We start from the raw sequence: 22,853 nt of genomic DNA on the forward strand, positions 1-22,853 counted from the left end.
ATGGAAACAGGGAAGTCTTGCTTCATTCGTTAATGGTCGACATTTTGTATATGTATGGTTTTCATACTATCTGAAAAAAAAAAAAGATTCATTTTGATTTTCTTTGCTGGATCTTTCTTTCAGTTATTTGTACTTGCTTAGTCTACCAGCTGTTTTGTTTTTTCTTCCAGCAGCATGAAATGAGTGTTGAGCATTGTGACATTGCATGCTGTATGCATGAGCACCCTTACCTATACAGTCTCCGCACACTGTGCTGTCATCCATGTATGTATGCACGGCACACTCTACCCTTTCTCCCCTTTCTCCCCTCTCTCCCCCGTCTCCTGTCAATTTATCCCACTTGATTTCTACTTCTTCTTTTCTTTTGTACAACAACCCTAATGTCAAGCACCTTCCCCTCTGAACCACTTTATAGAAACACATTTACAGCTTTTCTTGTTAAGATGATGGCAGCTACTTCACACAAACAGCCGGGCTCTCCAGCATGGCTGACATTCAGTGCATTCTCTCAGTGCTGTTATTAAAGCTTAACCCAGCAGCAGTCGAGGGACACGCATCCACAGATTGCGGAGGTGGAGAGACGATGATCTTAAGGTGAACTGCTTATTTGTTTCTGTTTCCTTTCCTGACCACCCTTCACCTCACTCTAACATAGCAACAGCATGCATTACGACATAGGTGTCAAACTCTGGCCCGCGGGCCAAATATGGCCCGCAGAGTGATTATATTTGGCCCGCGAGGCAATACCAAATGACTACTAGAGCTGGCCCTCCGGTATTATACAGCGCATGTACCGCTAATACTACAAATCCCAGAATGCTCTGCTCGTGTTTTGGTGCGTCAATCGGCACAGGACCCATAAACACCCTCTCCTCTGTTGACAGTAGTCATAGCGACCTCATGCTGCTACTGGCACCGTGCTACCCATCCCAAAAATGGGTAGCTGGCGAGATAATTTCATGTGACTATTAACAAAGGCCCGTCGGTAAACAGCACTCCCACCTCTCATACTACAAATCCCACAATGCACTGAACAGCTGGCGCGCTAGTTCAGACCCGTGCAGCAGCCCCTCCTCCCGCAGGTATAATGACACACCGATCAGCGGATCAATGCATCGATCAGCGCTGTTATAGCGACACTTCAGCTAGCCCCCCCCCAAAAATAAATGACTAAACGAAAAGTGGACTTTGAAAACAGAGACTTTCTCAGCAGGTGGGGGGCAAAGTTTACCTGTTTGTCAATGTCGGAGGTGAACCTGTGTGTCTTGTTTGTGGAGCTAATGTGGCCGTAATTAAAGAATATAAATATAAGACGACACTATGAGACAAAACATGAGGATAAGTACAAAAAAGAAAAAAATTATTATTATTATTATTATTATTAAGTTTGGCTGTTTAAATTCATCTTTCTTAATAAAATATATATTATTATATCACATCCCAGAATAAAATAGTCACTTTTAGACTCACTTTTTGACACCCCTGCACTACGAGCTGAAGGGAAGGACAAAAAGCATGACAATTGAATAGAGAAATTTCTATTTGAAAGTTAGTTAAATCTCCTGTGCAACGTTTTGTAGCTTGACGTGAATTCGTTAGAGAAACTCTCAGCGTCAGCGTTGCGTGATTTTCAAAAGGAGGCATAGACTGTTTTGAGGGACGCTCAAGCACACCTGAATTTCACCTCAGTACCCCTAAAAATATTTAAAAGATATACTACTAGTTATTATTTAAGTACTATTATTTTCTACACACTTTGCAAACAATTACCAGTTCAAAGGCTTTATAAAGTTTTGATGCTACACACTGCACCTTTAACGGTTGATCTCTTAGTCTTAAAGCCAAAAGAGGTAGGTAGTGTCATCTATGGCTGTCATAGGTCTCTAATAAGCCAAATTACCTTACAGATCCTGCCTTTAGCTAGCAAGCTAGCTACTAGCTCAGAGTTTATCGACTGGCGTTGGATCTGTTTCCACATTTGACGGCTTATGCACTTTCCTATTTTAGTTAAAGTAGTTTTCTATTCTGAGAGAACTGGGCTTCGTGGCGTATTTCTAGTACATTTATCGACAGTGAATGAAAGCACTAGAACAAACAGTCTCTCAGGTGAAATGTCTGTTTGTCCTGAATAGATGGATATATTCTTTTTTTTTCTCTCAATAAAAACTTGTTCAGGTGAGAGAGAGAGGGAGTAAAGTCAAGGAGGAAGGTTACCCGCCTGCATCGCCCACAGCAACCAAATATTCAATTAGAATACTGTCATAAATTATTATGATTCAATTCACAGCAGTTATTAGATTATAAAAGCTTTGTTCAGCTTTTATGCTTTTTTTGGTTGGCAGCAGAAAAGCAGAGAGAGGAGGATATATATATATATATAAAGAGAGAGTGGGTGCAAGAACCAGGTGAGAAAGCACAGGTTGTTAAGACCACATTGTTACAATGCCAAGGTAGCGTCTGCTTTCCCCCATTCATCGCAGTGGACTCCAACAATGTCACGTAACTAAGCAGTTAATGGAATGGATTCTCCTTAACCTCCTATTACATTTATTTACATCACAAATACTCTGTTTGTTTGCTCTGTCTATTATCAGATTGTATGGCCCTGCCTAGTTGAATGCAACATGTTTGTGTGTCGGTGCAGTGGAGGAGAGAGGAGGATAAATAGAGAGAGGACAGAGAGAGAAAGGAAGAACAGGATGTACCTAATAGAGTAGAGGTTTGCCAAAGTGAAAAGGGGTTGAATCCTTTTGCAAACAATGTATTTTATACATTTTTCATTTTCTTAAAGAATATTTAGTGGTGTGGTAAAACTCATGCAACTTGCTAGTACTTCATTAAAAGTATAATTCCTATAAATTAAAATAGCATATATAGAAAAATTATATTTTTTATTCGATGAAAGTATTGATTTAGTAGGGAGTTTTGAGCACGTTTGCATGGCACTGTATGCATGTCACATCCTCATTTGAGGCTGAGCCCCCCTAAATTTGAGGCTGAGCCCCCCTAAAGGTCTGATCCTAGAATCACTGCTGACATGCACGCACATACACACACAATAGGTATAGACCTCGAATGTTCTTTGCCTTTTTTCTCTCAGTTCAATATTGACTCTCCCTTCAGTCTTTTGTCATGCCTTTCCTGCTCTCTCTGCTGGCCTACAGCAGGAGCCTATGAAGTATGTGTGTGCACTTGAAAGGTTTGGCAGAAAGGAAAGAAAAGGTGACAAAAGAGACTATGTGCATTTGTTACAGTCTATCTACCGTTCTGCTTACTCGGCAAACGCCACGTGATGGATTTTTAGTAAATGTTAAAAGAGCAGGGGCCACAGGCTGATTCCTCTGGCACGCTCACGTGGTTATTTGCATTCATTTCTTCCACAGACTGTGAAATGTATATTATATTGTGTCGCACAAGCTGTGTGTGTGTGTGTGTGTGTGTGTGTGTGTGCACAGCGGTCGGCGGTGGGAAGGATCATGCACTGTTTAAGCCTCTTCTGTCAGGGGATGTTTTGTTAGAAGCCACATTCATCAGTGCAGAAAAGAGCAGCCCTGTTTTCTCCAAAGGGCAGGTGTAAACTTATAGCAGCTGTCTGCAGGCTAAACATATCACTGTTGTTGGGAGAAAACCTCACATCTCCAAAATGGAAACTCAGCAGTGCTGTTTGGAGTTTGACATCCATGCATTTAGTTTGTTGAAGGGAATTTGAAAGGTTGTCATGAGGCCCTCAAAGGTTAACTTTCTCTAACCACAGGGGGAACATGTCATCTTGCAATCAGTGAAATCTGAAGGTATGGGGTCACCCAACATTGATCCTTTAACCTCACACTGGCTCACAACAATATATAACCCTGCATGAATGGAGACAATAGACATAGAATAGAAACTCAAAAGCTAAGTTACAGACCATCTCAAAAGTGCATTCACAATGGCCAAAGGAACTTATTAGATTTTTATCAACAATTGGCTAATTGCTATGATCTGAACTTTTCGGTTGTGTTCTAATTCATTCTGATGCCAGCAGCTGTTTGGAAAAATCAATAGGAAAGCTAGATAGGCCAGTGTATTCAGCTTTTTTGTCCTTGACAATATGGAAAATGTACCATACTTATCAATTACATGCTATATATTTATGTATATTTTTACAATAATTTGTATTTTTACGTGAACACACACCGTTTCTCTCATGAGTTGGCACCTACAGTGGCAAACACTCAGGGTTGCTGCTGCCAGCCAAAGGCTTTGTGGTAGCAATTGGCTGGGATCCAGTTCCCAGCCAATTTCCAGCCAATGGAATCAAATATTTATTACAGGCTGTGAAGTTGATTTTCTAAATAAATCATATGACCATCAAAGATAATGCCACAACGCTCTATGAATTTAACACATACTTTATACAATCAGTAAAAGAATTGATGTGGAAAAGTAGCAATAACTCACAGAGTAAGCTAAAGATAGTCTCAGCAAAGTGTGACATTAAATGAGGAGAAACTAAATAACTGACGGCTCCTCTGGTTGTCTGGTAATTTTAACAGTGAGTATAAAGCTCAGTTGTATTTCAGATAGCATTAGTTAAACAGTTCAATTTTAATCAAATGAATCAATTCATTCAAACCCAGAATTTTGTTTGGGGTTTTGTTTAGTTTAGTTTTATGATGACGTCATAGGCAGACATTTCAACCCTCATTGAAATACCTTCAATAGAGGCTGTAAAAACATTACATTCGGTATAACCCTACACTTGTTTCATTAAGAACCTCAGCACTATATTGATAAATCCTGTGACCCATCTCATCAATTTATCAATTACTTTCAGCAAATTCCAAAATAACTGGAAAAAGGCAGTTATTAACTTTCATCTTCAACGCAGGAGATTGTGTCTGATATGCACTAATTGTACTCTTTCTGTAACTTGAGAATGTCGTTGCAGCACAGCAAAGCTTCATTTGCATCAATTTGATTTTCATTAGCAAAAGTTTGGTTTTAGATCAAAATACTCCACAGAAACTGCAAATTATTATTTAATTGAAAATGTAAAGTTTTCCTCGAACAGGGTAATGTTGTGGGTAAGTTGTCTACATACAGTTTTTGTAAACAAGCAGTTTATTAGTTATGATAGAAACAGATGATCTGCTGTGGCAATCCCTAACAGAAGCATCTAAAGGAAAAAAAAGGCGATGCAATTGATTGGTTTGAATCATATTTTCAGACTAGAGAGCAATGTGTGAAAGTTGACCAAGAAAAGTTATCCCTTTAAAACAGCCGGATGGGTGTTCCCCAAGGTTCAGTCCGTGGTTCACTGCATTTCAGTCTAAAATGGCTAGAGGCCAACTTGTTTTGAATATGTGTTTTTCTATTAGAAAACAGAGGAAGTCAATGATATTAAGTTCCACAGCTTAAATTTGATATACATGTAAAGAAAATGTACATCACTGTCCCATACTAAAAAGCTACTATCTACTTAGCCTTAAGAGATTTACTTATTGTTTTTCAAATTAGTTTTCAGATGTATCAATAGATGACCCCAGGAGCCTTTTTCAGATATATCAAAAGACAAGACAGTAAAAATGTAACTGGGAGATTGAATGGCAACCGTAAAATACCACATCGTAGTTCTAAGTGTTTCCATAAAGGACTGTCAGCTCTTAAGATTAAGTGCTGGCTGAAGGCAATCTGGAGTTATACCCATTTTTAGCTGATTGGAAATTACTATTGGTGTATTGTGGTATATTTATTTTATTGTATTTCCATATCTGTAGTGTATTGTGGTTTAATGATACTGAAAGCTGTATATTCTAATCCATGCCATTCCATTCCTGTCTACAGTGTAATTATCCTATGGTGTAAATATTTATTTCATTTCATCACAATCCATATATATATATTTATATTTATATTTATATTTATATTTATATTTATTTTGCTATTTTTTGTCTTCTCTATTGCTTTGTTTCTTTCACTCTCCCTGTTTATATTGTTGCTGCTGTAACAAGAAAATTTCCCCCTATGGGGGATAAAATAAAGAAAGTCTAAGTCTAAGTCTAATTACACTATACATGTAAAGGCCCAACTAGGGATCAGAGTTAAAAAATTAGTGAAAGCTATAAACTCTCTCTGCATCACATCAGTTTTATGCTCTGTATTGGAACTTTGTTAAATTGCATCTGTTTTCTTGGTTTTTCACTGAAACCAAGATTGATATCCAAAATTAAAATCTGAATAAGAATAGAGTCAGAATATATTCCTGAATTCAAAATACCAAATCTTGCCTCCATGATACAAACACAGTCACACTCCAAAGGGTTGTTAGCCTGAGACAAAGTTAGCTACCTGTCCTGAATGCCTCCATTATTTTTGCCAATCTCCTTCATGTCACTGAGGCGCCCCATACCAACACAACACTGACATTTCCCCATGATCCCTTGTTGACTGTTAGAAATTCCAAAAGAGCACCCAGAGCTATGAATCAAATGTCAGCCGTGGTGCTGTGGTGGAACCGTATCAATATCTGATGATGTATGGCTGTCCTTAGGGCCTTTTGGCCACAGCTGCACCCACAGACATGACACGGCGTCTGGTCCACACTTACTCACCAGCAGAGGGAAGGCCGCTGGATAAATGACTCCTTCAGAAGTAAATGGACTCACCACACTGCAAAAAAATCCAACTGAAAACATCAAATAGTTTTGTACTCAGACTTAACAAGTATTATTCCTCTTAAGACACATTACCAAACAATGAGCCAGGAGATTGAAGAAACTGTACTTACTTATTTCCACTCTTCATTTATTCCCTAACCTCTATAAAGTAAACTTTGTTGTCAGGTTGTTGTGATTGTGTAATGTTGCAGAATAGTAATGTATAGTAATGTGGCATCCCGTGAGCTGGGCGTCATCTTATATTTGTGTACAGCAGTGAGTTTGTTGTAGTTCTGCATTGGTATTAGTAGCCCATTGTCCCCCTGACAGTTCATTATGTTGGAGACAGAGAAGCACCTAAAAAGCACCAGTGTCTCCCCTTGTCGGTGTTTCTAATCTCCTCGCCGAGAGGAAAGTGGTGCTTGGCAACAGACGTTCTCGGGCACCGTTCAAAGGCTGGTGCCGGGGTTTGAAGTCTCGCTGATTGCCAGGGTCGAGCCCACCAAAAGAGCCACTGCGGTATCTTCAAGAGCAGCAGAGATGGAGGCGCAGCCGCTACGTCTGGACAGAGGCCGACACAATCGGCCACCCTTTGGAGGGAGCCATCACAGCGCTTCAGAGGAGCCGTTTGAATGGCCCGGCGCTTTCAAGACATGAAAGGCGATGCTAGATCCTGCCGTCCTCCCAAATGTTTTAAAGCTGCAGCCTCTCCACGCGTCAAAACAGCAAACACCATTTTGTTGATGTTATTATTTCTGTGGCGCTTCTCTGACCGGCGTAAAATATTACAGATTCCAGACAGAAGTTCTCTGTTGGGAGATTGAGAATGGATAAATCTGTGAGCGCACACATCATGCCAGTACATGACTTTTATTAAAAACACAACATCCCCCAGCTTTGATATAGCAGAAGCCTGTCTGGCCACAGCTAGTGATTATTATTTTGTTCTTATTATTATCACATATATGACTCAAGAAACCCTCCAGTGTGGTGTGGGGATACTTTATTTACTGAATGTAAACCCCGGAGTGAAACCTGCATCACCCTGCATTAAGGAATTGCTACCCTGCCCAGCTTTCAGTGTAGAGCTCAGCTTTCCACATTTGTCTAAATTCTGTTGTTTTTTTAAGAGATGACAAGAAAAAGAATGAAGCAAATATTTTAGACCAGACCAGGGCACAACACGGCTCAGGGACAGATTCCATCTGGCCCGTATGGTCATAGCATATGATGAAAATAGTGCTGCTGGTGACCTTCAATATTTCAAAAATTTAGAAATTCAGTAAACAAGGCTCTCACTGAAACTAATAATGTGATTTATTTTGAGGTACAGGCTTGAGCTGTGGGCATGCTCCCACTTTCTCACTCTAACTGAAGGCTTCGTTTGAATCATCATTCAAAAACCTGCGCATGCAAACTGTGCATCTCTATCAATGTAAAAATGAACGATTTTGTACAGGAAATGTACTTCTTCAAATGAATGAGATGGGAAAAGATGTATTTAACTGAAAGACAGTTTTATGCGTGAGTATCTCTGTTGAAACGCTGGCAATCATTCAATTCAAGCCCAGTGACTATAACTTTCTTTGTTTGTTTCCTCCACTTTCCACCTCCACTCAAATTTCTTCTTCACATTCTTTGGCAAAAAAAAAAAGGTCTCCACTGCCTCGCCCCCGGCTGCCCCATTTGTGCAACTCTAGCTGCTCTCCGGCTGTCCCTGGCCTCGGCAGCAAGATTGAAATTGTAAAGATAAATATTTCAACCATCGAAATAATAGCCAAGATGTAAATCCTCTTTCTCGCCTACTGTACTTCCCTCGTCACTGACATCGTTCACAAGAGAGTAACTTTATTCAGGTGTTTATCTTATTAGTCACATTATTCCTAATAGACAGGTATATCTGTGAAATAATTGCTTGGTTTGAGCAATAGATCATGGCAAGAATTCACTTCCACAGGAAATTCCTCAGTAGTCATAACTTTTGGTGACAATTAGGTGCACTTTAGGAGCACTTATAGGAGAGCTTGTCCCTTCAAAGTGGCTAATAAATCTCTTGAGCGGCTGTTCAATACTACGTCTAGTCTTGAATTATTACTGATGACCAAGAATTTCATAATAATTAATGTAATTTATAATTTCGTATAATAATTCCATTTGTACATTTAAAATTCCTCTCTTGAACGATACAGCGGACCATAACGGTTGGTCTCTCTTCGCTCCCTCTGCTGAATCATGTGCAGATTAATGGGAGTTGTGTGAACAGCCCTCAGGGGCCTTTGGAGTGGCCTCCTCTTCCTCCTCCTCCTCCTCCTCCTCGTCCATCCTCCCTTAGTCAACTACGTACTGTAGATGATACGCTCTTGTTAAATCCTCATGACTGACCCTCTCATTTCCTGCTCTGTCTCCGTACAGCCTCTCCTCCTGTCTAAGTGCCTGCCTGCTCGCCTCCTCTCTCTTTCTCTCTCCTCCCTCCTCCCCATCTCTCTCAGGGGTAGGTCATGTTATCTTTTCGCAGGAGTCCCTCTGCTGGCCTTTGGTGCATAATGTATAAAGCCGCCAGTGTCTGTTTTACACTGTGCTTGACATTATTAAGTCGTTTCAGGCATATCGCTGCTTTTATCTCAACCATGGAGGTTAATCAGAGGGGATTTATACCAAAAACGACTTAGACGCGCTCCAACCGCTGACACCGTTTTTTTTTTTTTCCTCTCTCACACTCTGTCGTATCCTCTGCCCTGTGCATATTTTAAAGACAGATTCAGGAACAGGATGTTGCTCTGTCAAATCACTTCAAAATGTGAATTGTTTAGTAAAGCAGACATAAAGCGATTCTTTGGGAATGCTTGGGAGGTCGAGGAGCACTATACAGCTCTGTGGAGCATCATCACCCAGATTTACTTGAACAAAAGCACATTTCACACTGCATGTTGTGGCTTTCACTTGCATATCTCAATTCCTCTGATTTTAATTGAAGGAACTATTGCAAAAAAATCTAAAAATGACAGGTATGACCTCCACACTAGACAAGAAAGTGCCCAGTGTCAGTAATACAGCCATTATTCCTACTTTAAACAAAATCCATGTCCATATTTAATAAATAAAAGTTCAACTTTGACTAACAAGCTTAGTTTCAGTGATCCTTCCGTGTTACACCAGCTGGAGATAACAAATATTTCTGTACAAAATTGGATGGCAGAAGAAAGAAAAAAATGCAACAAGACTGTAGTCTATCCTCATGATGTCATCAGTGGCATTACCTGTGAATACGTCTCATGTCTGACACTACAAATGAACCGTCTTGCTGTTTTTAAAACCTGCAGCACAATCAGTGATGGCTCAGTGGAATAACCACTGTAAAGATGCTGTTGTGAACCAAATAGGAAAAACCATGCAGAGGGGGGAGCTGGTGAAGGTTATTTGGGAAGCTGGCAAGCACAGTTTCCTGGTTACAACCACACCATTGGCCGGGCCCTGATAGTGTCTATGTTGTCATAACTGGCTGTGCTTGTTTGATCAGATGAAGAGAATTTAGATTGATAATGAGTTTTAGAGTCAGTCGCTCTTAACATCTGCGTTTGGTGGTTATGAGTCAGTGGCTTCAGAGCGTTTTTGGCTTGAATGTTGGGGTTTCGTTTCCCAACTTAATGTTTGGATTTAGGCTTAAGAGCATTAGTGGCTTTGAGCAGATGTAACCAATCAGGGGACACATGAAGTTAGCTGTGACCACAGTTTGGCTTATTTCATTTTAGTTTCATGTTATCCATGAATTGCTGGACATTGGCAAAAACACGTTCCCATTTTCTGCACAGATAAAAAAAAAAACATGTCCGTCATGTCCGCTTTTTTGTCATGTCATGACAGTCTTTTTTATTGTCATAAAATGGCTGATTGTTTTCTGAGATACTGTCCAGATACTCAGTGACAAGCTGACAAAGTGCTACACCTTCACCTGTCATTTCAACATGATTTGAGATAAGAGTCTAAACATTTAATATAGTTTTTAATATTGACACTTGGCCCTTTTACGTATCTCCTCTGACTGCATTCAGCAGCATTTTAACCTCATTCCTGTGTTTTTAGAATCTCTAAGCATATTAATAACAAGTTTTACTGCTGTAAAATTACGCTAGATGAAAAGTCAGGGAATCACCAAGGTTAATACAATTCATTATGAGGGGCACATGAGTGTTTGTAAGACATTTTGTCCCCTTTCATCAAGTAGATGTTGAGATCTGACGCTGATGGTGTTGGAGGAAAAGCCAGAAGATCGCCAAAGTCAGCAGGAGTCACCCTCGGGGGAAGACTGGGGAATGGCGATGCCATCCCTATAGTCACGCTGCTAGCATGGCTAAAACTCTCATATATATTCCAAACTGGCTGTGGCCGGCATGTATTCTCCTTTACTGTAAGGATGGCTCCTCACAGAAGAACTGGGCCACAGGGATTGATTGTGGCTCTAGGTGGAGACTAGAAAGGATATAATGATCCACTTCTATGTTTAGCATCATCACTGGGAAGGAGCATCCTTAGTTTTTGGATGATGTTATCATTCTTGTGGTAGCTCATCCTTGACTCTGATCCTTACCACATGCACCAGCCTTGTCGTGTTGGTTTCCACCTTTTCAAGCCTAATGAGGACTCTCTGCTTGAGCTCTGCTTTGCTGTAGGAAACCTGTGGTGCAGCCTCCCATCCCCCCCTCCCCACCGCCACCGGGGGAAGAAGGTGGGGCGAGCTGTGGCAAAGACAGATCAATTGCACAATCCCTGTCACTTGCTCTCTCTCTCTTGTGCTCCTTCATCTGCCTTTGTTCTCACTCGCTAACATCAAGCATGTGGTTTGAAAGGGAAAAAACCTCTTCTTATGATGGCAACGGCCACATGGTGCAGCCCGGCCGTCTGATCTGACTGACAAGGCCCCGCCGCTCAGGCAAAAAGTTTGACACACAAACATAACACACATACTGAGAGAAATCTGTTCCACAGGCTGCAGGGCCATCTGGCCATCACACAAGAAAAGGTTGGATGTAGTTAGAGGCGAGGTGCTGGAGTGTTTCACAGCGTTCTCCAAATTTGTACACTGTAACTTCTCTGGGTCGCTCTTTGTTGTCATCACATGACATCTTTTACTGTCAATAAAAGACAAGACAACAGAAAAACCACTGAAAGAAGATCTGAGAACAAGCAACAACATGTCTTGCTTTTTTCCTCTTGTGATACAGATCTGGAGGACTGAGAGAAGAAGCAAAAGATTTAGGAGTGAGAGTGATGCTATGTGTCATGTGGAGAACAAACAAGAGGGAAATCTGTCTTGCCGCGAGGAGTCTGGCTTTTTGAGAATCTAAAAAGCCCCCAGAGGCAACGCTTCCACCAAATGAATAGATATCCATTTTCAAAAGCCTCATGCTTGGCAGCAGGCGAGGGACAGGGAGGCAGAAGGGTGGGCTGGTGGTGGCGAAGGGGGGGGATATCTAGGCAGAGGGCAGACACTATTAAAACTCGGGAGAATGAATTGTTAAATACCTCTATAAAGAAATATAAGACATGGCCCCATTTTTATGCTGCCTGGGCCGCTCTGCAGGCGGGTGATAAGGTGGTGAGGGTGGTGGGTTGAAGCGTGTGTGTGTGTGTGTGTGTATGTATGTGTGTTTTCCTCAGGGTGGGGTAAAACCAAGCCCACATCCACCCGCTGCGACTGTGAACATGAGTAGTGATGTTCATGAAGGAGTGACACACATGGACACACACAATCAGCATGGCTGCCTCAGTTTTTACACTCCTCGTTTCACCAAATTATCTGAGGTACAATGTGTGAAAGCAGATGGAGAATGTTCTGGAAGGACTTAAAATGACAGCACTGATGAATCTTCAGTCACCGTTTCCCTTTGGGCGCCTTCGTGCTAAACAATAAATTATACAATTGAACATTTTTTCCTTCCTCACAACATGCCACAACTTCATGCCATCAGTCCTTCCAGCATGCGCAGACTTCTAGGTCAGGCAGCAGCCGAGAGAATTTCCCCCGTTGACATTTTGTGTTTCTGGCACAGTATTGACTTCAGAGGGAAGGCAGCAGGAGGACTGCTGATGACATTCCACATTACCTTGGAGATAGATACCGAACTGTTTGCATGCACATACAGTTGGGGAGGGGGTGAGGAAAGAAGAGGCATGGATGGATAAAAAAAAAAAGTGAAAGGAAGATGAGTAAAATAGACCAGTAATGCATTCGAGATCCTTGTTTTCTTGTGCTACGAGATTCTGAATAATATTTGTATTTGTATGTATTTATGAAATATGAGCGACAGATCAATCAGGCGTTAAAGTTTAAATCGCTGGAGCCACGTTTCCCTGTCACCTGAATGCGAAGGAGAACGATGGTTAATCTCAGTCCCTGCGAGTGGCTCTTTTAACTGAGTGCTTACTGACGTAGCACTTGGGAGACAAATATATTTCCATCTCAAATGCTTCTAGGTACCATTTACACTTCAAATATCTATCTAATCTGCCCAAGATGCATGAGTGTAAATGGGGTCAAAGGATCAGTTCAACATTGTTCTGCACCTTGCCTTCATTAAGGCTATTGGGGTATTGCTGCAATAAATCTCAACCATTACAGCTGCAGCAGTTACTCCTCCTGCAGCTTGTTTTCTCCACCCTGAGGAGGCCCAAAGGAATTTCTAAGTAAATTGGTCAGAACTAATGCAGGAATGACACCAGGTTGGTTTCGTAGCACAGCAGCCACTGCAGCAGTTTCTGCTCTGAGCAGTCTCTACCTGAGATGTATTCCCAGTGGAGCTTAGATCACTTACCTGAAACAGATTCTGAAAACCAAATTCCCAAATGGAGCTATATGGAGCGGCATTAACCTTGATGCTCATCCAAGGGGAAGCGAGACAGCCTCACGCCGGCCCTTCTCTTGCTGTGTGGCAGGCCGCACTGATGTTCAGTCTGACTGAGGAGCGACATCCTTGGCCCCGTTTTTCTGCCACATTAGGCCCACACTGAAGGTGGCACTCAACTCCCCCCGCTGAGGAAAGAGAGTGTGTGTGACTGTGCATACGTATGTTAAGAGAAAGGCAGGTCCGGGCAGATGCATGTGTTTAGATATTAATTTAAGGAAAGACACAGAACGCGGAAGGGGTTTCTACGGTACGAAGGAAACCACAGCTGTAAATCACAGCCTATTTTCATTTTGTCAGGCAATGTAGATTATGTTGTTTCCCCACTCTGGCTGACAGGATGAGGAAATTATAGGCTCTGACTCACTGCTGGCTTTTTAGTCCTGGCACATCACTGCCCTCTATCACAAACCTGCATGGGAGAGGGAGAGAAGCCTGACAACACAGGGGGAGGGTGGTTAAAGGGAGAAGAGAGGGAGGGAAGATGGGGAGGGATGAATGGCAAGACCAGAATCTGACTTAAAAAAGATGGGAAGAGAAGAAGAGGAAACATGAATTGACAGAGAGAGGTGAAGGGGAAGAGAGGAGAGAGAACAAAAGGAGAAGAGGAGGAAGCAGGAGGGAGGGACAAAAAGCTGGGCCGTGTGCCAGGGTCTATTCCACCTTTACTCTCTGAGCTGCCACCTTCTCTCACCTCTGTAATGTCATCAATGAAAAGGCCTTTAGGAGGGATGGAGGACTTGACTCTGGGTTCAGACTGTGAACGACACCAGCTGACGCTGCCAAACCAAGCAGGATTCTGTTAGAATTAATTGGATGTCACTTTGAGGTACAAGGAACAAGGCAGTTTTTTTATTTTCAGATTTTTTTATAACCTGTGCTTTTACAGAATGGGAAAATTCTGCAAAGGAAACCCAGTGAATGATCTCAAAACAAGGCTGTTTTTCTCAGCCTCCAGAAAACACACAGGATTTTTACTCCACAGGCACAGTTTTATTCCACAGTATGATTGAAGGTAGATAATCCATTGATTTTGGTAACAACTACGGCGATGATGTTCTACACCACCCCCACATTCTGCATTCACAGCAACTCTGTCTTGTCGCTTTGGTGAAGTCCAACAATTTTTTTCAGACTAAGCAAATAGTTTCTTCTATGACAAGCACCCTCCCCCCAGACAGACGATAACGTTAGCACTGCTGAAATAGCCTCCGATGCTAAAACAAATATCGGTGGTGGACCAGACACCAGCTGGTAACTTGAACTTTCTTCACGACCCTGCTGATTGCCTCCTGTGAGCCTAATTTTTTTTTCATGTTAAACCGTTGAATGGCTGTTTAGTCCTGAACAACTTGTGCTGCCATAAAAGATGACGCATTACACGAAAGCTGTCGAGATGGTATGAAATGGCCTTTACTTCCTGCCTCCTTCCTGCATCCTAAGCGGTCACCTCGTTGTGAACACCGTGTGGATGCAGGGGAGCAGACGGGGCTGTGCAGCGCACCAATAATCAGTCGGTGAACGTCAACTAAGAATGACCTTAGCTGAGCAACAGCTTTGTATTCTAATATAATTCAGACTATAGTTCAGTGTAGGTTGTAGGTGTTGCTGACAGACTGTCTTGTTGGTAGCTTGAATTTGAACTACACCGGCGTGATAAAGTAACATGGTGGAGCAGGTGGAGAATGACAGCACTCTATTAGAAATAACTTCAAAGTACACTGAAAACATTTGCTCATCTTTGGCTAGAGTTAAAATGCACAATGGTACTTTTTCAGTGAAGGTTGCTATTTTTCAAGGAGATAGTTCAGAAATGATATCTGGGTTGCCAGACGTCTTGAGAGACAGAGGCAGAGGCAGGTGTCGAACAAAGTTGATTTTCTCCTCATCCGTCCGTCTCAAAAATACCATTTTAGTGTCAGAATGTTCAGGGGATATGTGGCTTGTGAAAATTGGGTCCAATATTTACTTTGGTTACTATGGACGAAAGAGTTGGTCATAATCTGTGATCACGTTCACCTCTGCCATTGGACTGAATAGACTCAGGACCTGCCACTAGTCTCCTAAAGGGCCGGGGCAGTGGCCAAACCCAGACCTGTCATGGTACTGTTACAGAGCTTGAACAGGCTTCATTGGAAATTTTGAAACAAAGCACTCAAAGTTTTTCTCTGTTAACTTTAAACACCAATCATTTCCTATTCTTTTCACCAAAAACCAGGCTGACACCGGTGTCAGATCAGCAATATGTGCATGTGCACACACACACACACACACACAGACACACACACACAAGGACACGCACACCACCCACCACATCACAAGCTGTGAGCACCTCGACCGCCAGCTCCAACTGTGAGAGTATTTCACAGCCCTGACGAGGGCTATAATGTGCAATATGCTCACTAATTCCGTCACTCTCTCCCTCTCGCTGCCTGTTTTCGCCCTAATCTCTCTCCTCCTCTCTCACTCTATGCGTCCATCACCGTGGCATCTGTTCATGTCCTTTTAGCCACTGGGGGCTCAATCTGTCCAAAAGGCCCACTCTGCTGCCACTCTGTTACCGTCTCTTGGTGATCCGTTTATGCTCTACAGTTGGCGTGAAGGCCGTGCCGAGACTAAGCCCTTAATTACCACTAGAGTAAAGAGCATTAAAGCATCGGAGAGGCATGGATATGATCCACATGTCTTTGCAACATCTGTTGAACAGTGTGGATTTAGTGGACGTCTGGTGAGAAGTGTCGGTTTGGCTGGAGAGATGGATAGATAAATGGAAGGACAGAGTTGTGCACGCACTTAGCATTTTATCTTCAATAAATCCATAACAGCCTGCATTCTATTTTGAAATACCCAGTAAAATTGGTGGTAAATCTTATAGGTTGCTTTATGGCACAAAAGGTGGTTGTTTACAGCACAAAACTGAAATACTACACTGTTTCATTCAGTACATGAGTGGCAGATGGGAGATGGTTGTATAAATATGGCATATGTATCCATATATTTAAAAATTAGGCAAGTTCTCACACCAACAGCTGACCATTCTCCTGGCTATATTGATGTCAAAAATACTCCCATGAAAAATATATTAAATTTGCTAAAGTGACAGTTACACTACATAGTCAGATAATGTCAGTGTATGCTTCAACAGGAAACACTGAGTGTAATCTAAACATAACCATAGTGGCCACATGGTAAAACCTTATTTGACTTCCTCAATAAAGCAATGCATTGCTTCCCTTTAACAGAGTTGAGAGACTCATAAGAGGCAGAATCATACAAGAATGTAAGCATCAGTGACTTTTAATGTCAAGTATGTGTCAAGCTGCAAAGAAAATGCAGATTCCTACATTTCCCATAATGCAACTCCATAGCACCTTTCTTCACACACTCCCTGTCACCTTTAAAGCGCACATCTGTCAAACTTCACACCTGTCTGTAATGCAGACTCATGCATTTTGGATGCATGTAGAAAATATAGAGAAAACACAGTTTATGCCCCTTTGGTCAACTTCACCTTTAAGTGATGAGAATGTTAGCACTAAATCCACTGTCTGGTCCCCTATAGACTCTTTAGTATACACTTCTGAGCGGTAGATTACTGGCAGTATATTGCTGGGTGAATACCAGGGGTGTACTCTCCCTGCACAAATGGAAGTAAAAAGTTTTGGACCAAAGGCTGTGTGTGTGTGTGTGCAGACAGAGATTGCTCCACAATAGAGGAATGAGTTTCTCACCTGGAATAGTTCCTGTTTGTTTTTATCACATGACAAAAACAAACGGTCATGACTAAAACATGAGTCTTTTTCTGTTGGTCATGCTGATATTACTCCACGTGTTGTATATTAGTGCTAGAAACATCACTGTAATGATGTACAGAGACTGTTTGACTCATTTCTGTATGTACTCATAGCTAAACAGGTAAGGTGTCTCCCAGAACCTCACTGCATTACCTAAACAGATTAGGGAAGTGCAATATTACAAAGCAAAATGAAAGTTGTGAAGTCAGTCTCCATAGGTTGTGTCTGGTAGAAATTAAGGGAGCGATTGTGTTTTTCAGGACTTTGCCGATTCAATATTCCACTTGGTGAGGGAGAAGTACCGGTCGCTGGTGGGCGGCTGCAGTCCTGCGCACGCTCGACACAAATCCCTGGCAGGCATCGTAATGACCCGAGGTATGGCAAATTTCATTGACTTTTATATATCACTTTGAATTATTGAAGTGGTGCAATATAGAGAGAGAGTGAGGGAGGTAGAAAGAGAGAGAGGACGAGAAATGGGAAGGTGAAGGAATTCTAGATTGAGCGAGAAATGATAAACTGAAGGTGGGAAGGGAGAGAGAGAGAGAGAGAGAGAGAGTCTCCACTCCATGCTGTACCGTGCTCTCGTGCAGGAGAGTATACCCTCCTGATGAATTATTGACTATTCAGAGTCTCTGAGGAGAATCAGACATGGTAGAGAATGTCACTCATCCTCGCTGCATGCTGGACTTGCTGCGCTCCGGCAGCTTTGACAGGAGTTCCAGCTGCCACAGTGGAAATCTTAACTAGATCACCTTAAAACTTAATCTGAAATCCAACTGAGTGATACAATGAAGGAGCGGTGAGGAGGAGGAAGATCCACACTGCTGTTCTCCTGCAGCATGAAACAATGAGTTATTACTACACATTTGTCTTTCATGCTTCGGTTAGCCTTCATGTGTGTGTGTGTGTGTGTGATGTTTGTTGCACATTACGTCAGGGCCTCCCGCAAGCACACAAAAACACACACGGACCCACACAGTGTGCACAACACACACTCACAGTCAGCTGAGGAAGATCGTTCGGTGTGTTTCTTGAGCGAATGCCACAGGTGATAGCAGCGTGCCAGCTCGTTGTTAGCAAACATGTTATAAGTTGATGATGTTACCTGCTGATGTTATAGACAGAAGTGAATACAGCTTGCTTCAGAGAGCTGTGTGGAGTGCGTGGGTGCAGGTGAAGGGGTGGGGGGGGGGGTGCTGATGACGCTGTAGACCTGCCAGCACTTGTACACACAACACACACGATCTCGAAACCATTTCTCTCTTTTTATTTGGTGCGATAGCTCAAGGGGCATGATCCGTGGAATCGGCTATTTGTAAGGCTGATGGATTTAGGTGTGCGGTGACAGCGGTCAGACTGCCAGCATGGCATTCAGGTGATGCCAGTGGAGCCAGCTAGCCCGAGCAGATACAATGGAGACATAAGGTGTGTTTAATCCAGCGAGTATCTGCTCTTTGCTTGGGTGAGAGTAGGATTGAAAGGCGGTTTGAATGTGCGTTGGGTCGGTGCGACGCAGTGACGCCTCCTGTCAGAGGGTTAGCCTGTTACCCACCACAGGGCCTCATAACAGGTCAAACATCATTTGAATATTAGCAGTGGGCTCACCCACCACTCACCCAATATCACCTTTTGTTTTGATAAATAAACTATTCACCCCTGATGTGAACCTCTAACCAGAGATCCTGGCTAAGCAGCAGCATTACACAGACAGACAGTAGAAGAAATATGACAAAACACAGGGCCTTGACTTTTCGTGGGAATACAAAAAAATTACCATATACGCACAAGTGCACACAGGTCTGTGTGTGTGCAGTGCTGCCACACACACACACACACACACACTCACACAGAGGGGTGTTATCTCCCTGTGTGGCTGCAGGCTGTGGGGGTGCAGGGGTCAGTGAGGAGGGATTGGTATCTCTGCTGTCTTTGGAGTGCTGCAGCTCATCAGTTTAGACTTCAGTGAGACCGCCGCTCATCCTGACCTAATCCAATCCCTCTCCTCTCCTCTGCCTCCCAGTAATTGCTTCTGTTTGTTTATTAATAGCACGCGTTATCTTCAGAGATCCAGACGTAGGGCTGCCAAGTATTCACAGTGAGGCGGCGGCGGTGGCGGTGGCGGCAGTGCGGTGGCCAGCGCCAGTACAGTCGGACAACAAACTTGACAGGAACACTGGGGAGTCCTGTTCTGCCCCCCACCCCCCACCCCACAACCCCACAACCCCACCCCACCCCCCTCTGTCTCTCTCTATGTGTCTCATGCCTCTGCCTTTGCCTCAAGAATATTAATCAGGGTCCGTCTTTGAACCGTAGACAGACAGCGAACCCCCCACCCTTGCTGGAGTCCCGCCGAGACAGTTGAGCCGCAACCTGAGAGAGATTAGCCTCACCGCCAGGCTGAGAGTTGCGAGGCGACCGCCAAAGTAAACCGCCTGCACACATTGTCAAATAGTGTGGAAAATCTCATTTGAATCAATCTGAGATAGCATTGGGTGTCTGGAGATGGTAAACAGTGTTCAGATGTGCTCAGAGACATGAAAAATCAGGAACGTCCGCATGGAAAAATGCTAAAAAGACCCCCACCCCTCCTTTTTTCTTTTTTTTTTTAACTTGTTTGTTGGATGGGATGAGAGAAGCTTCTTCTGAGGCTTTTTTATTCAGCGGGGTGATGAGACTCAGAGTGGGGAAAAATACCAGAGGGACTCAAAGAAAGAGATGAGAGCAAAGGGTTTCAAACAAGTTGATTACAAATGACGGTTAAGCTATGGTTCTCGGTCTGCATATCCATTTTCAAATAGGGATTTTTCTCTACTCTTTATCTGGTTTTCCGGCTGCCGCAAATTTTAACTTTCAATAATCACATCCGGCAACAAAACAGCTTGCTAAGAGGCAAAAAAAAAAATTGCAGAGATGTGCCCTGGGTGTGCTGCAGCAGAGAGAGAGAGAGAGAGAGAGAGATATTTGAGAACTTGAGCAGCATTTCACAAAGATACCCTCATTCCTGTTAAAGCTTATAAAGATTCAACAGGGTGCATTCACTGCTCTTGCTAAGTTTAGCTTTGTTTTTTTTCTCTACAAGTGCTGAGCATTTTCAGAGATTTGCTCTGATCCAGATGACACACGGTGGATGACATTCAGTGTAATTATCCAGCATCTTGTGATGAAAGATAGGATTTATGGAGCTCAACCTAAATGGCATATCAATGAGTTTACTACAAGTTGACCTTGGGAGCTCATTCTGCTTTAGAAGAAAATGTTTTAATGTCTGCTTTATGGTGCTCGGAGATAATGGGAGGCTTATTAGGAAACATTTTTCCTGTTTTATAAGCATAGAGAATAAAGGGATCCAGATAATAGCCCTGCAGTGTCTGTCGATTGCAGATGCCTTGTGTAATAATGGATCACTGTAAGGTTCATGGTCATGTCATTTATATGAATTTCTCAGTGTGACTCTCGCAGTGGTTACTAATCATGATTGTCAGTAAAGTGCTCTTAGTAATTTGTCCTGACTTTTCATTCAAAATACATAACTGCTTTTGTGTTGAGGCTTCAGTTCCTGGAGTAGATCACTAAGGAGCACCAGTTAACTCTGACCAACCCAACCAGGACTGTCTGGAGCCTCTCTGTGTGGAGATTGGAGGTTACCATGTATGAGCAGGTGTCTCCGGTTTTTCCACCAAGTCCGGCATTCATGAAGTAACTAGTTTTAGTGTTTTTTTAGTTAAAACAAATCAGTTTTCTATAGAAATAGAGATATTTTTCAGGAATAAGTGTGAGTATTTTCAAAGAAGACATTAGGGACTGCTGCTTTAGAATACTTTTTTTAATATGTATGTAGTGTATTCAGTTACTTTCCACCACTGTTTACAATGCAACAATATGTGTGACACCTATGTCAGCCATTAGGTTTGAAAGATGTTCGCATTTAGGAGGCAAGGGAGGTTGCATGAAAGATGCTACTGAGGTGTATATGGGACATGTAGGATCCATTGTTTTGGGGAGCTTGACGCTTATTTGAAACAAAAAAGCATAGCCGTCGATTTTAATGTGCCCCGTGTGTCCCCGGTTGACATCAGTGACCTCGCTGCAAGCATACTTTGTTTTCCCAGAAGAGAGCAGCCCCTTCAATCAGAAGCCTGGCCTCTTAAATCAAAATATAAATGTAGGTGAGGCTGTGTGGTCTAACAGCCTAAATGAGTGGCTCACTGCAGCACCGTTTAATGTGCTGTCAACATGCAGACAGAGCAAGTGGAGAACGAGGGTGAAAGTAACATTATGCAGAAACACAGAACACAGTAAATGCTGTAGCAGGTTGATAAATACGATGACTTGCATTGTAACGTAATAATAATAATACATTTTATTTATAATGCACTTTTCATTTGGAAATACAAATCTAAAAGTGCAACAATTAAAAAAACACAAGACATTTAAAAAAAACAACATCATAAGTAAGACGTACGTAGGAAAAAAGATCTCCTAATTTCACATGCAGATAAAGAATCCCTGTTTATTTCAGATGTATAGACTCAATGCAGTGCGAGAGTCTTTGGTTCACAGAGCAGAGACTAATGTATGGTCGTTATGTCGCGCTTTGTTAAGGAAGCACTTGGCTCAATGACACATGACCACCTGAAACTGCCGTCATCATCTTCAGCGTGACACCAACACAGAAACAATGGAAGGTATCAAAGGTGACGAGTGACAAGCGGTGATCCCCGATCATGTATCATGATCATTAATGTAGAAAAAAGACTAATTGGAGCTCCACTAATCTCACAGAGAACAAAAGAGTGCATTTACTCAGCTATAGCCATGGATTCACTTCGGAGGAGTATGGAATACTGAAAGATATTTATTTTACTAAAACAGTCAGCTGAGCACTACCTAAAGGGGTAACTCCGGCTTCATGAACGTTAGTGATTATTTCAGTTATACTTAAGAAAAGAATTAGTGTGCTAAATCTTGATTACACGTTTTTTTATTTCAGTCACGGCCAAATGAAAAAATGTCCCCAAAATAAACAACATGGACTAAACGGTATTCCTTCTGTCATATCAGGCTCACAGTAAAATTAGAAGAGCATGCGGCAGACGGCCAAAACACATTAACAGCAAACACACTGTCCACACAGAAACAATATAAAGTCAAAAAACACATAAACCCAGAAACATGCTGCAATATAACCAAAGTCAGCCAGACCTCTAGGGGGAGCTCTGAGTGGAGCAGCTCGATTTTCAGCAGAAAAAAATGGAGACCAGACTTGAGAGAGTGGCTGTTTTTGAAGCATGAAGAAAAGTGGAGTAAAAAGGCAACATTAAGAGGTTATGCACTCTTTCTTACATTTGGCCTGAGGCTTTAACAATATTATTATATGATTGTATTATATTATTATAAAAGAGCATAACATTAACTTGATATAACTCTTTGAATTTCCGCAGCACATTTTTCTTATTGAAAATGTTTGGCCCATTTTTGCGCATCTAATCTTGTTGGCCAGCGCACTACGCAGCAGGCCA

General features: G+C 42.3%; 1 protein-coding gene across 1 annotated transcript in view; it reads left to right on the forward strand.

The window, feature by feature from the left end:
• Positions 1–22,853, forward strand: part of adarb2 (adenosine deaminase RNA specific B2 (inactive)) — a 160,135-nt gene that overhangs the window by 113,993 nt on the left and 23,289 nt on the right. The window contains exon 4 of the mRNA XM_070853099.1: positions 17,592–17,706. Coding sequence (XP_070709200.1) covers positions 17,592–17,706 — 115 coding nt within the window. The remainder of the gene's footprint in view (positions 1–17,591; positions 17,707–22,853) is intronic.

This window comes from Pempheris klunzingeri, chromosome 21 (assembly GCF_042242105.1).
Source record: "Pempheris klunzingeri isolate RE-2024b chromosome 21, fPemKlu1.hap1, whole genome shotgun sequence".
Taxonomy (NCBI): Eukaryota; Metazoa; Chordata; class Actinopteri; order Acropomatiformes; family Pempheridae; genus Pempheris; species Pempheris klunzingeri.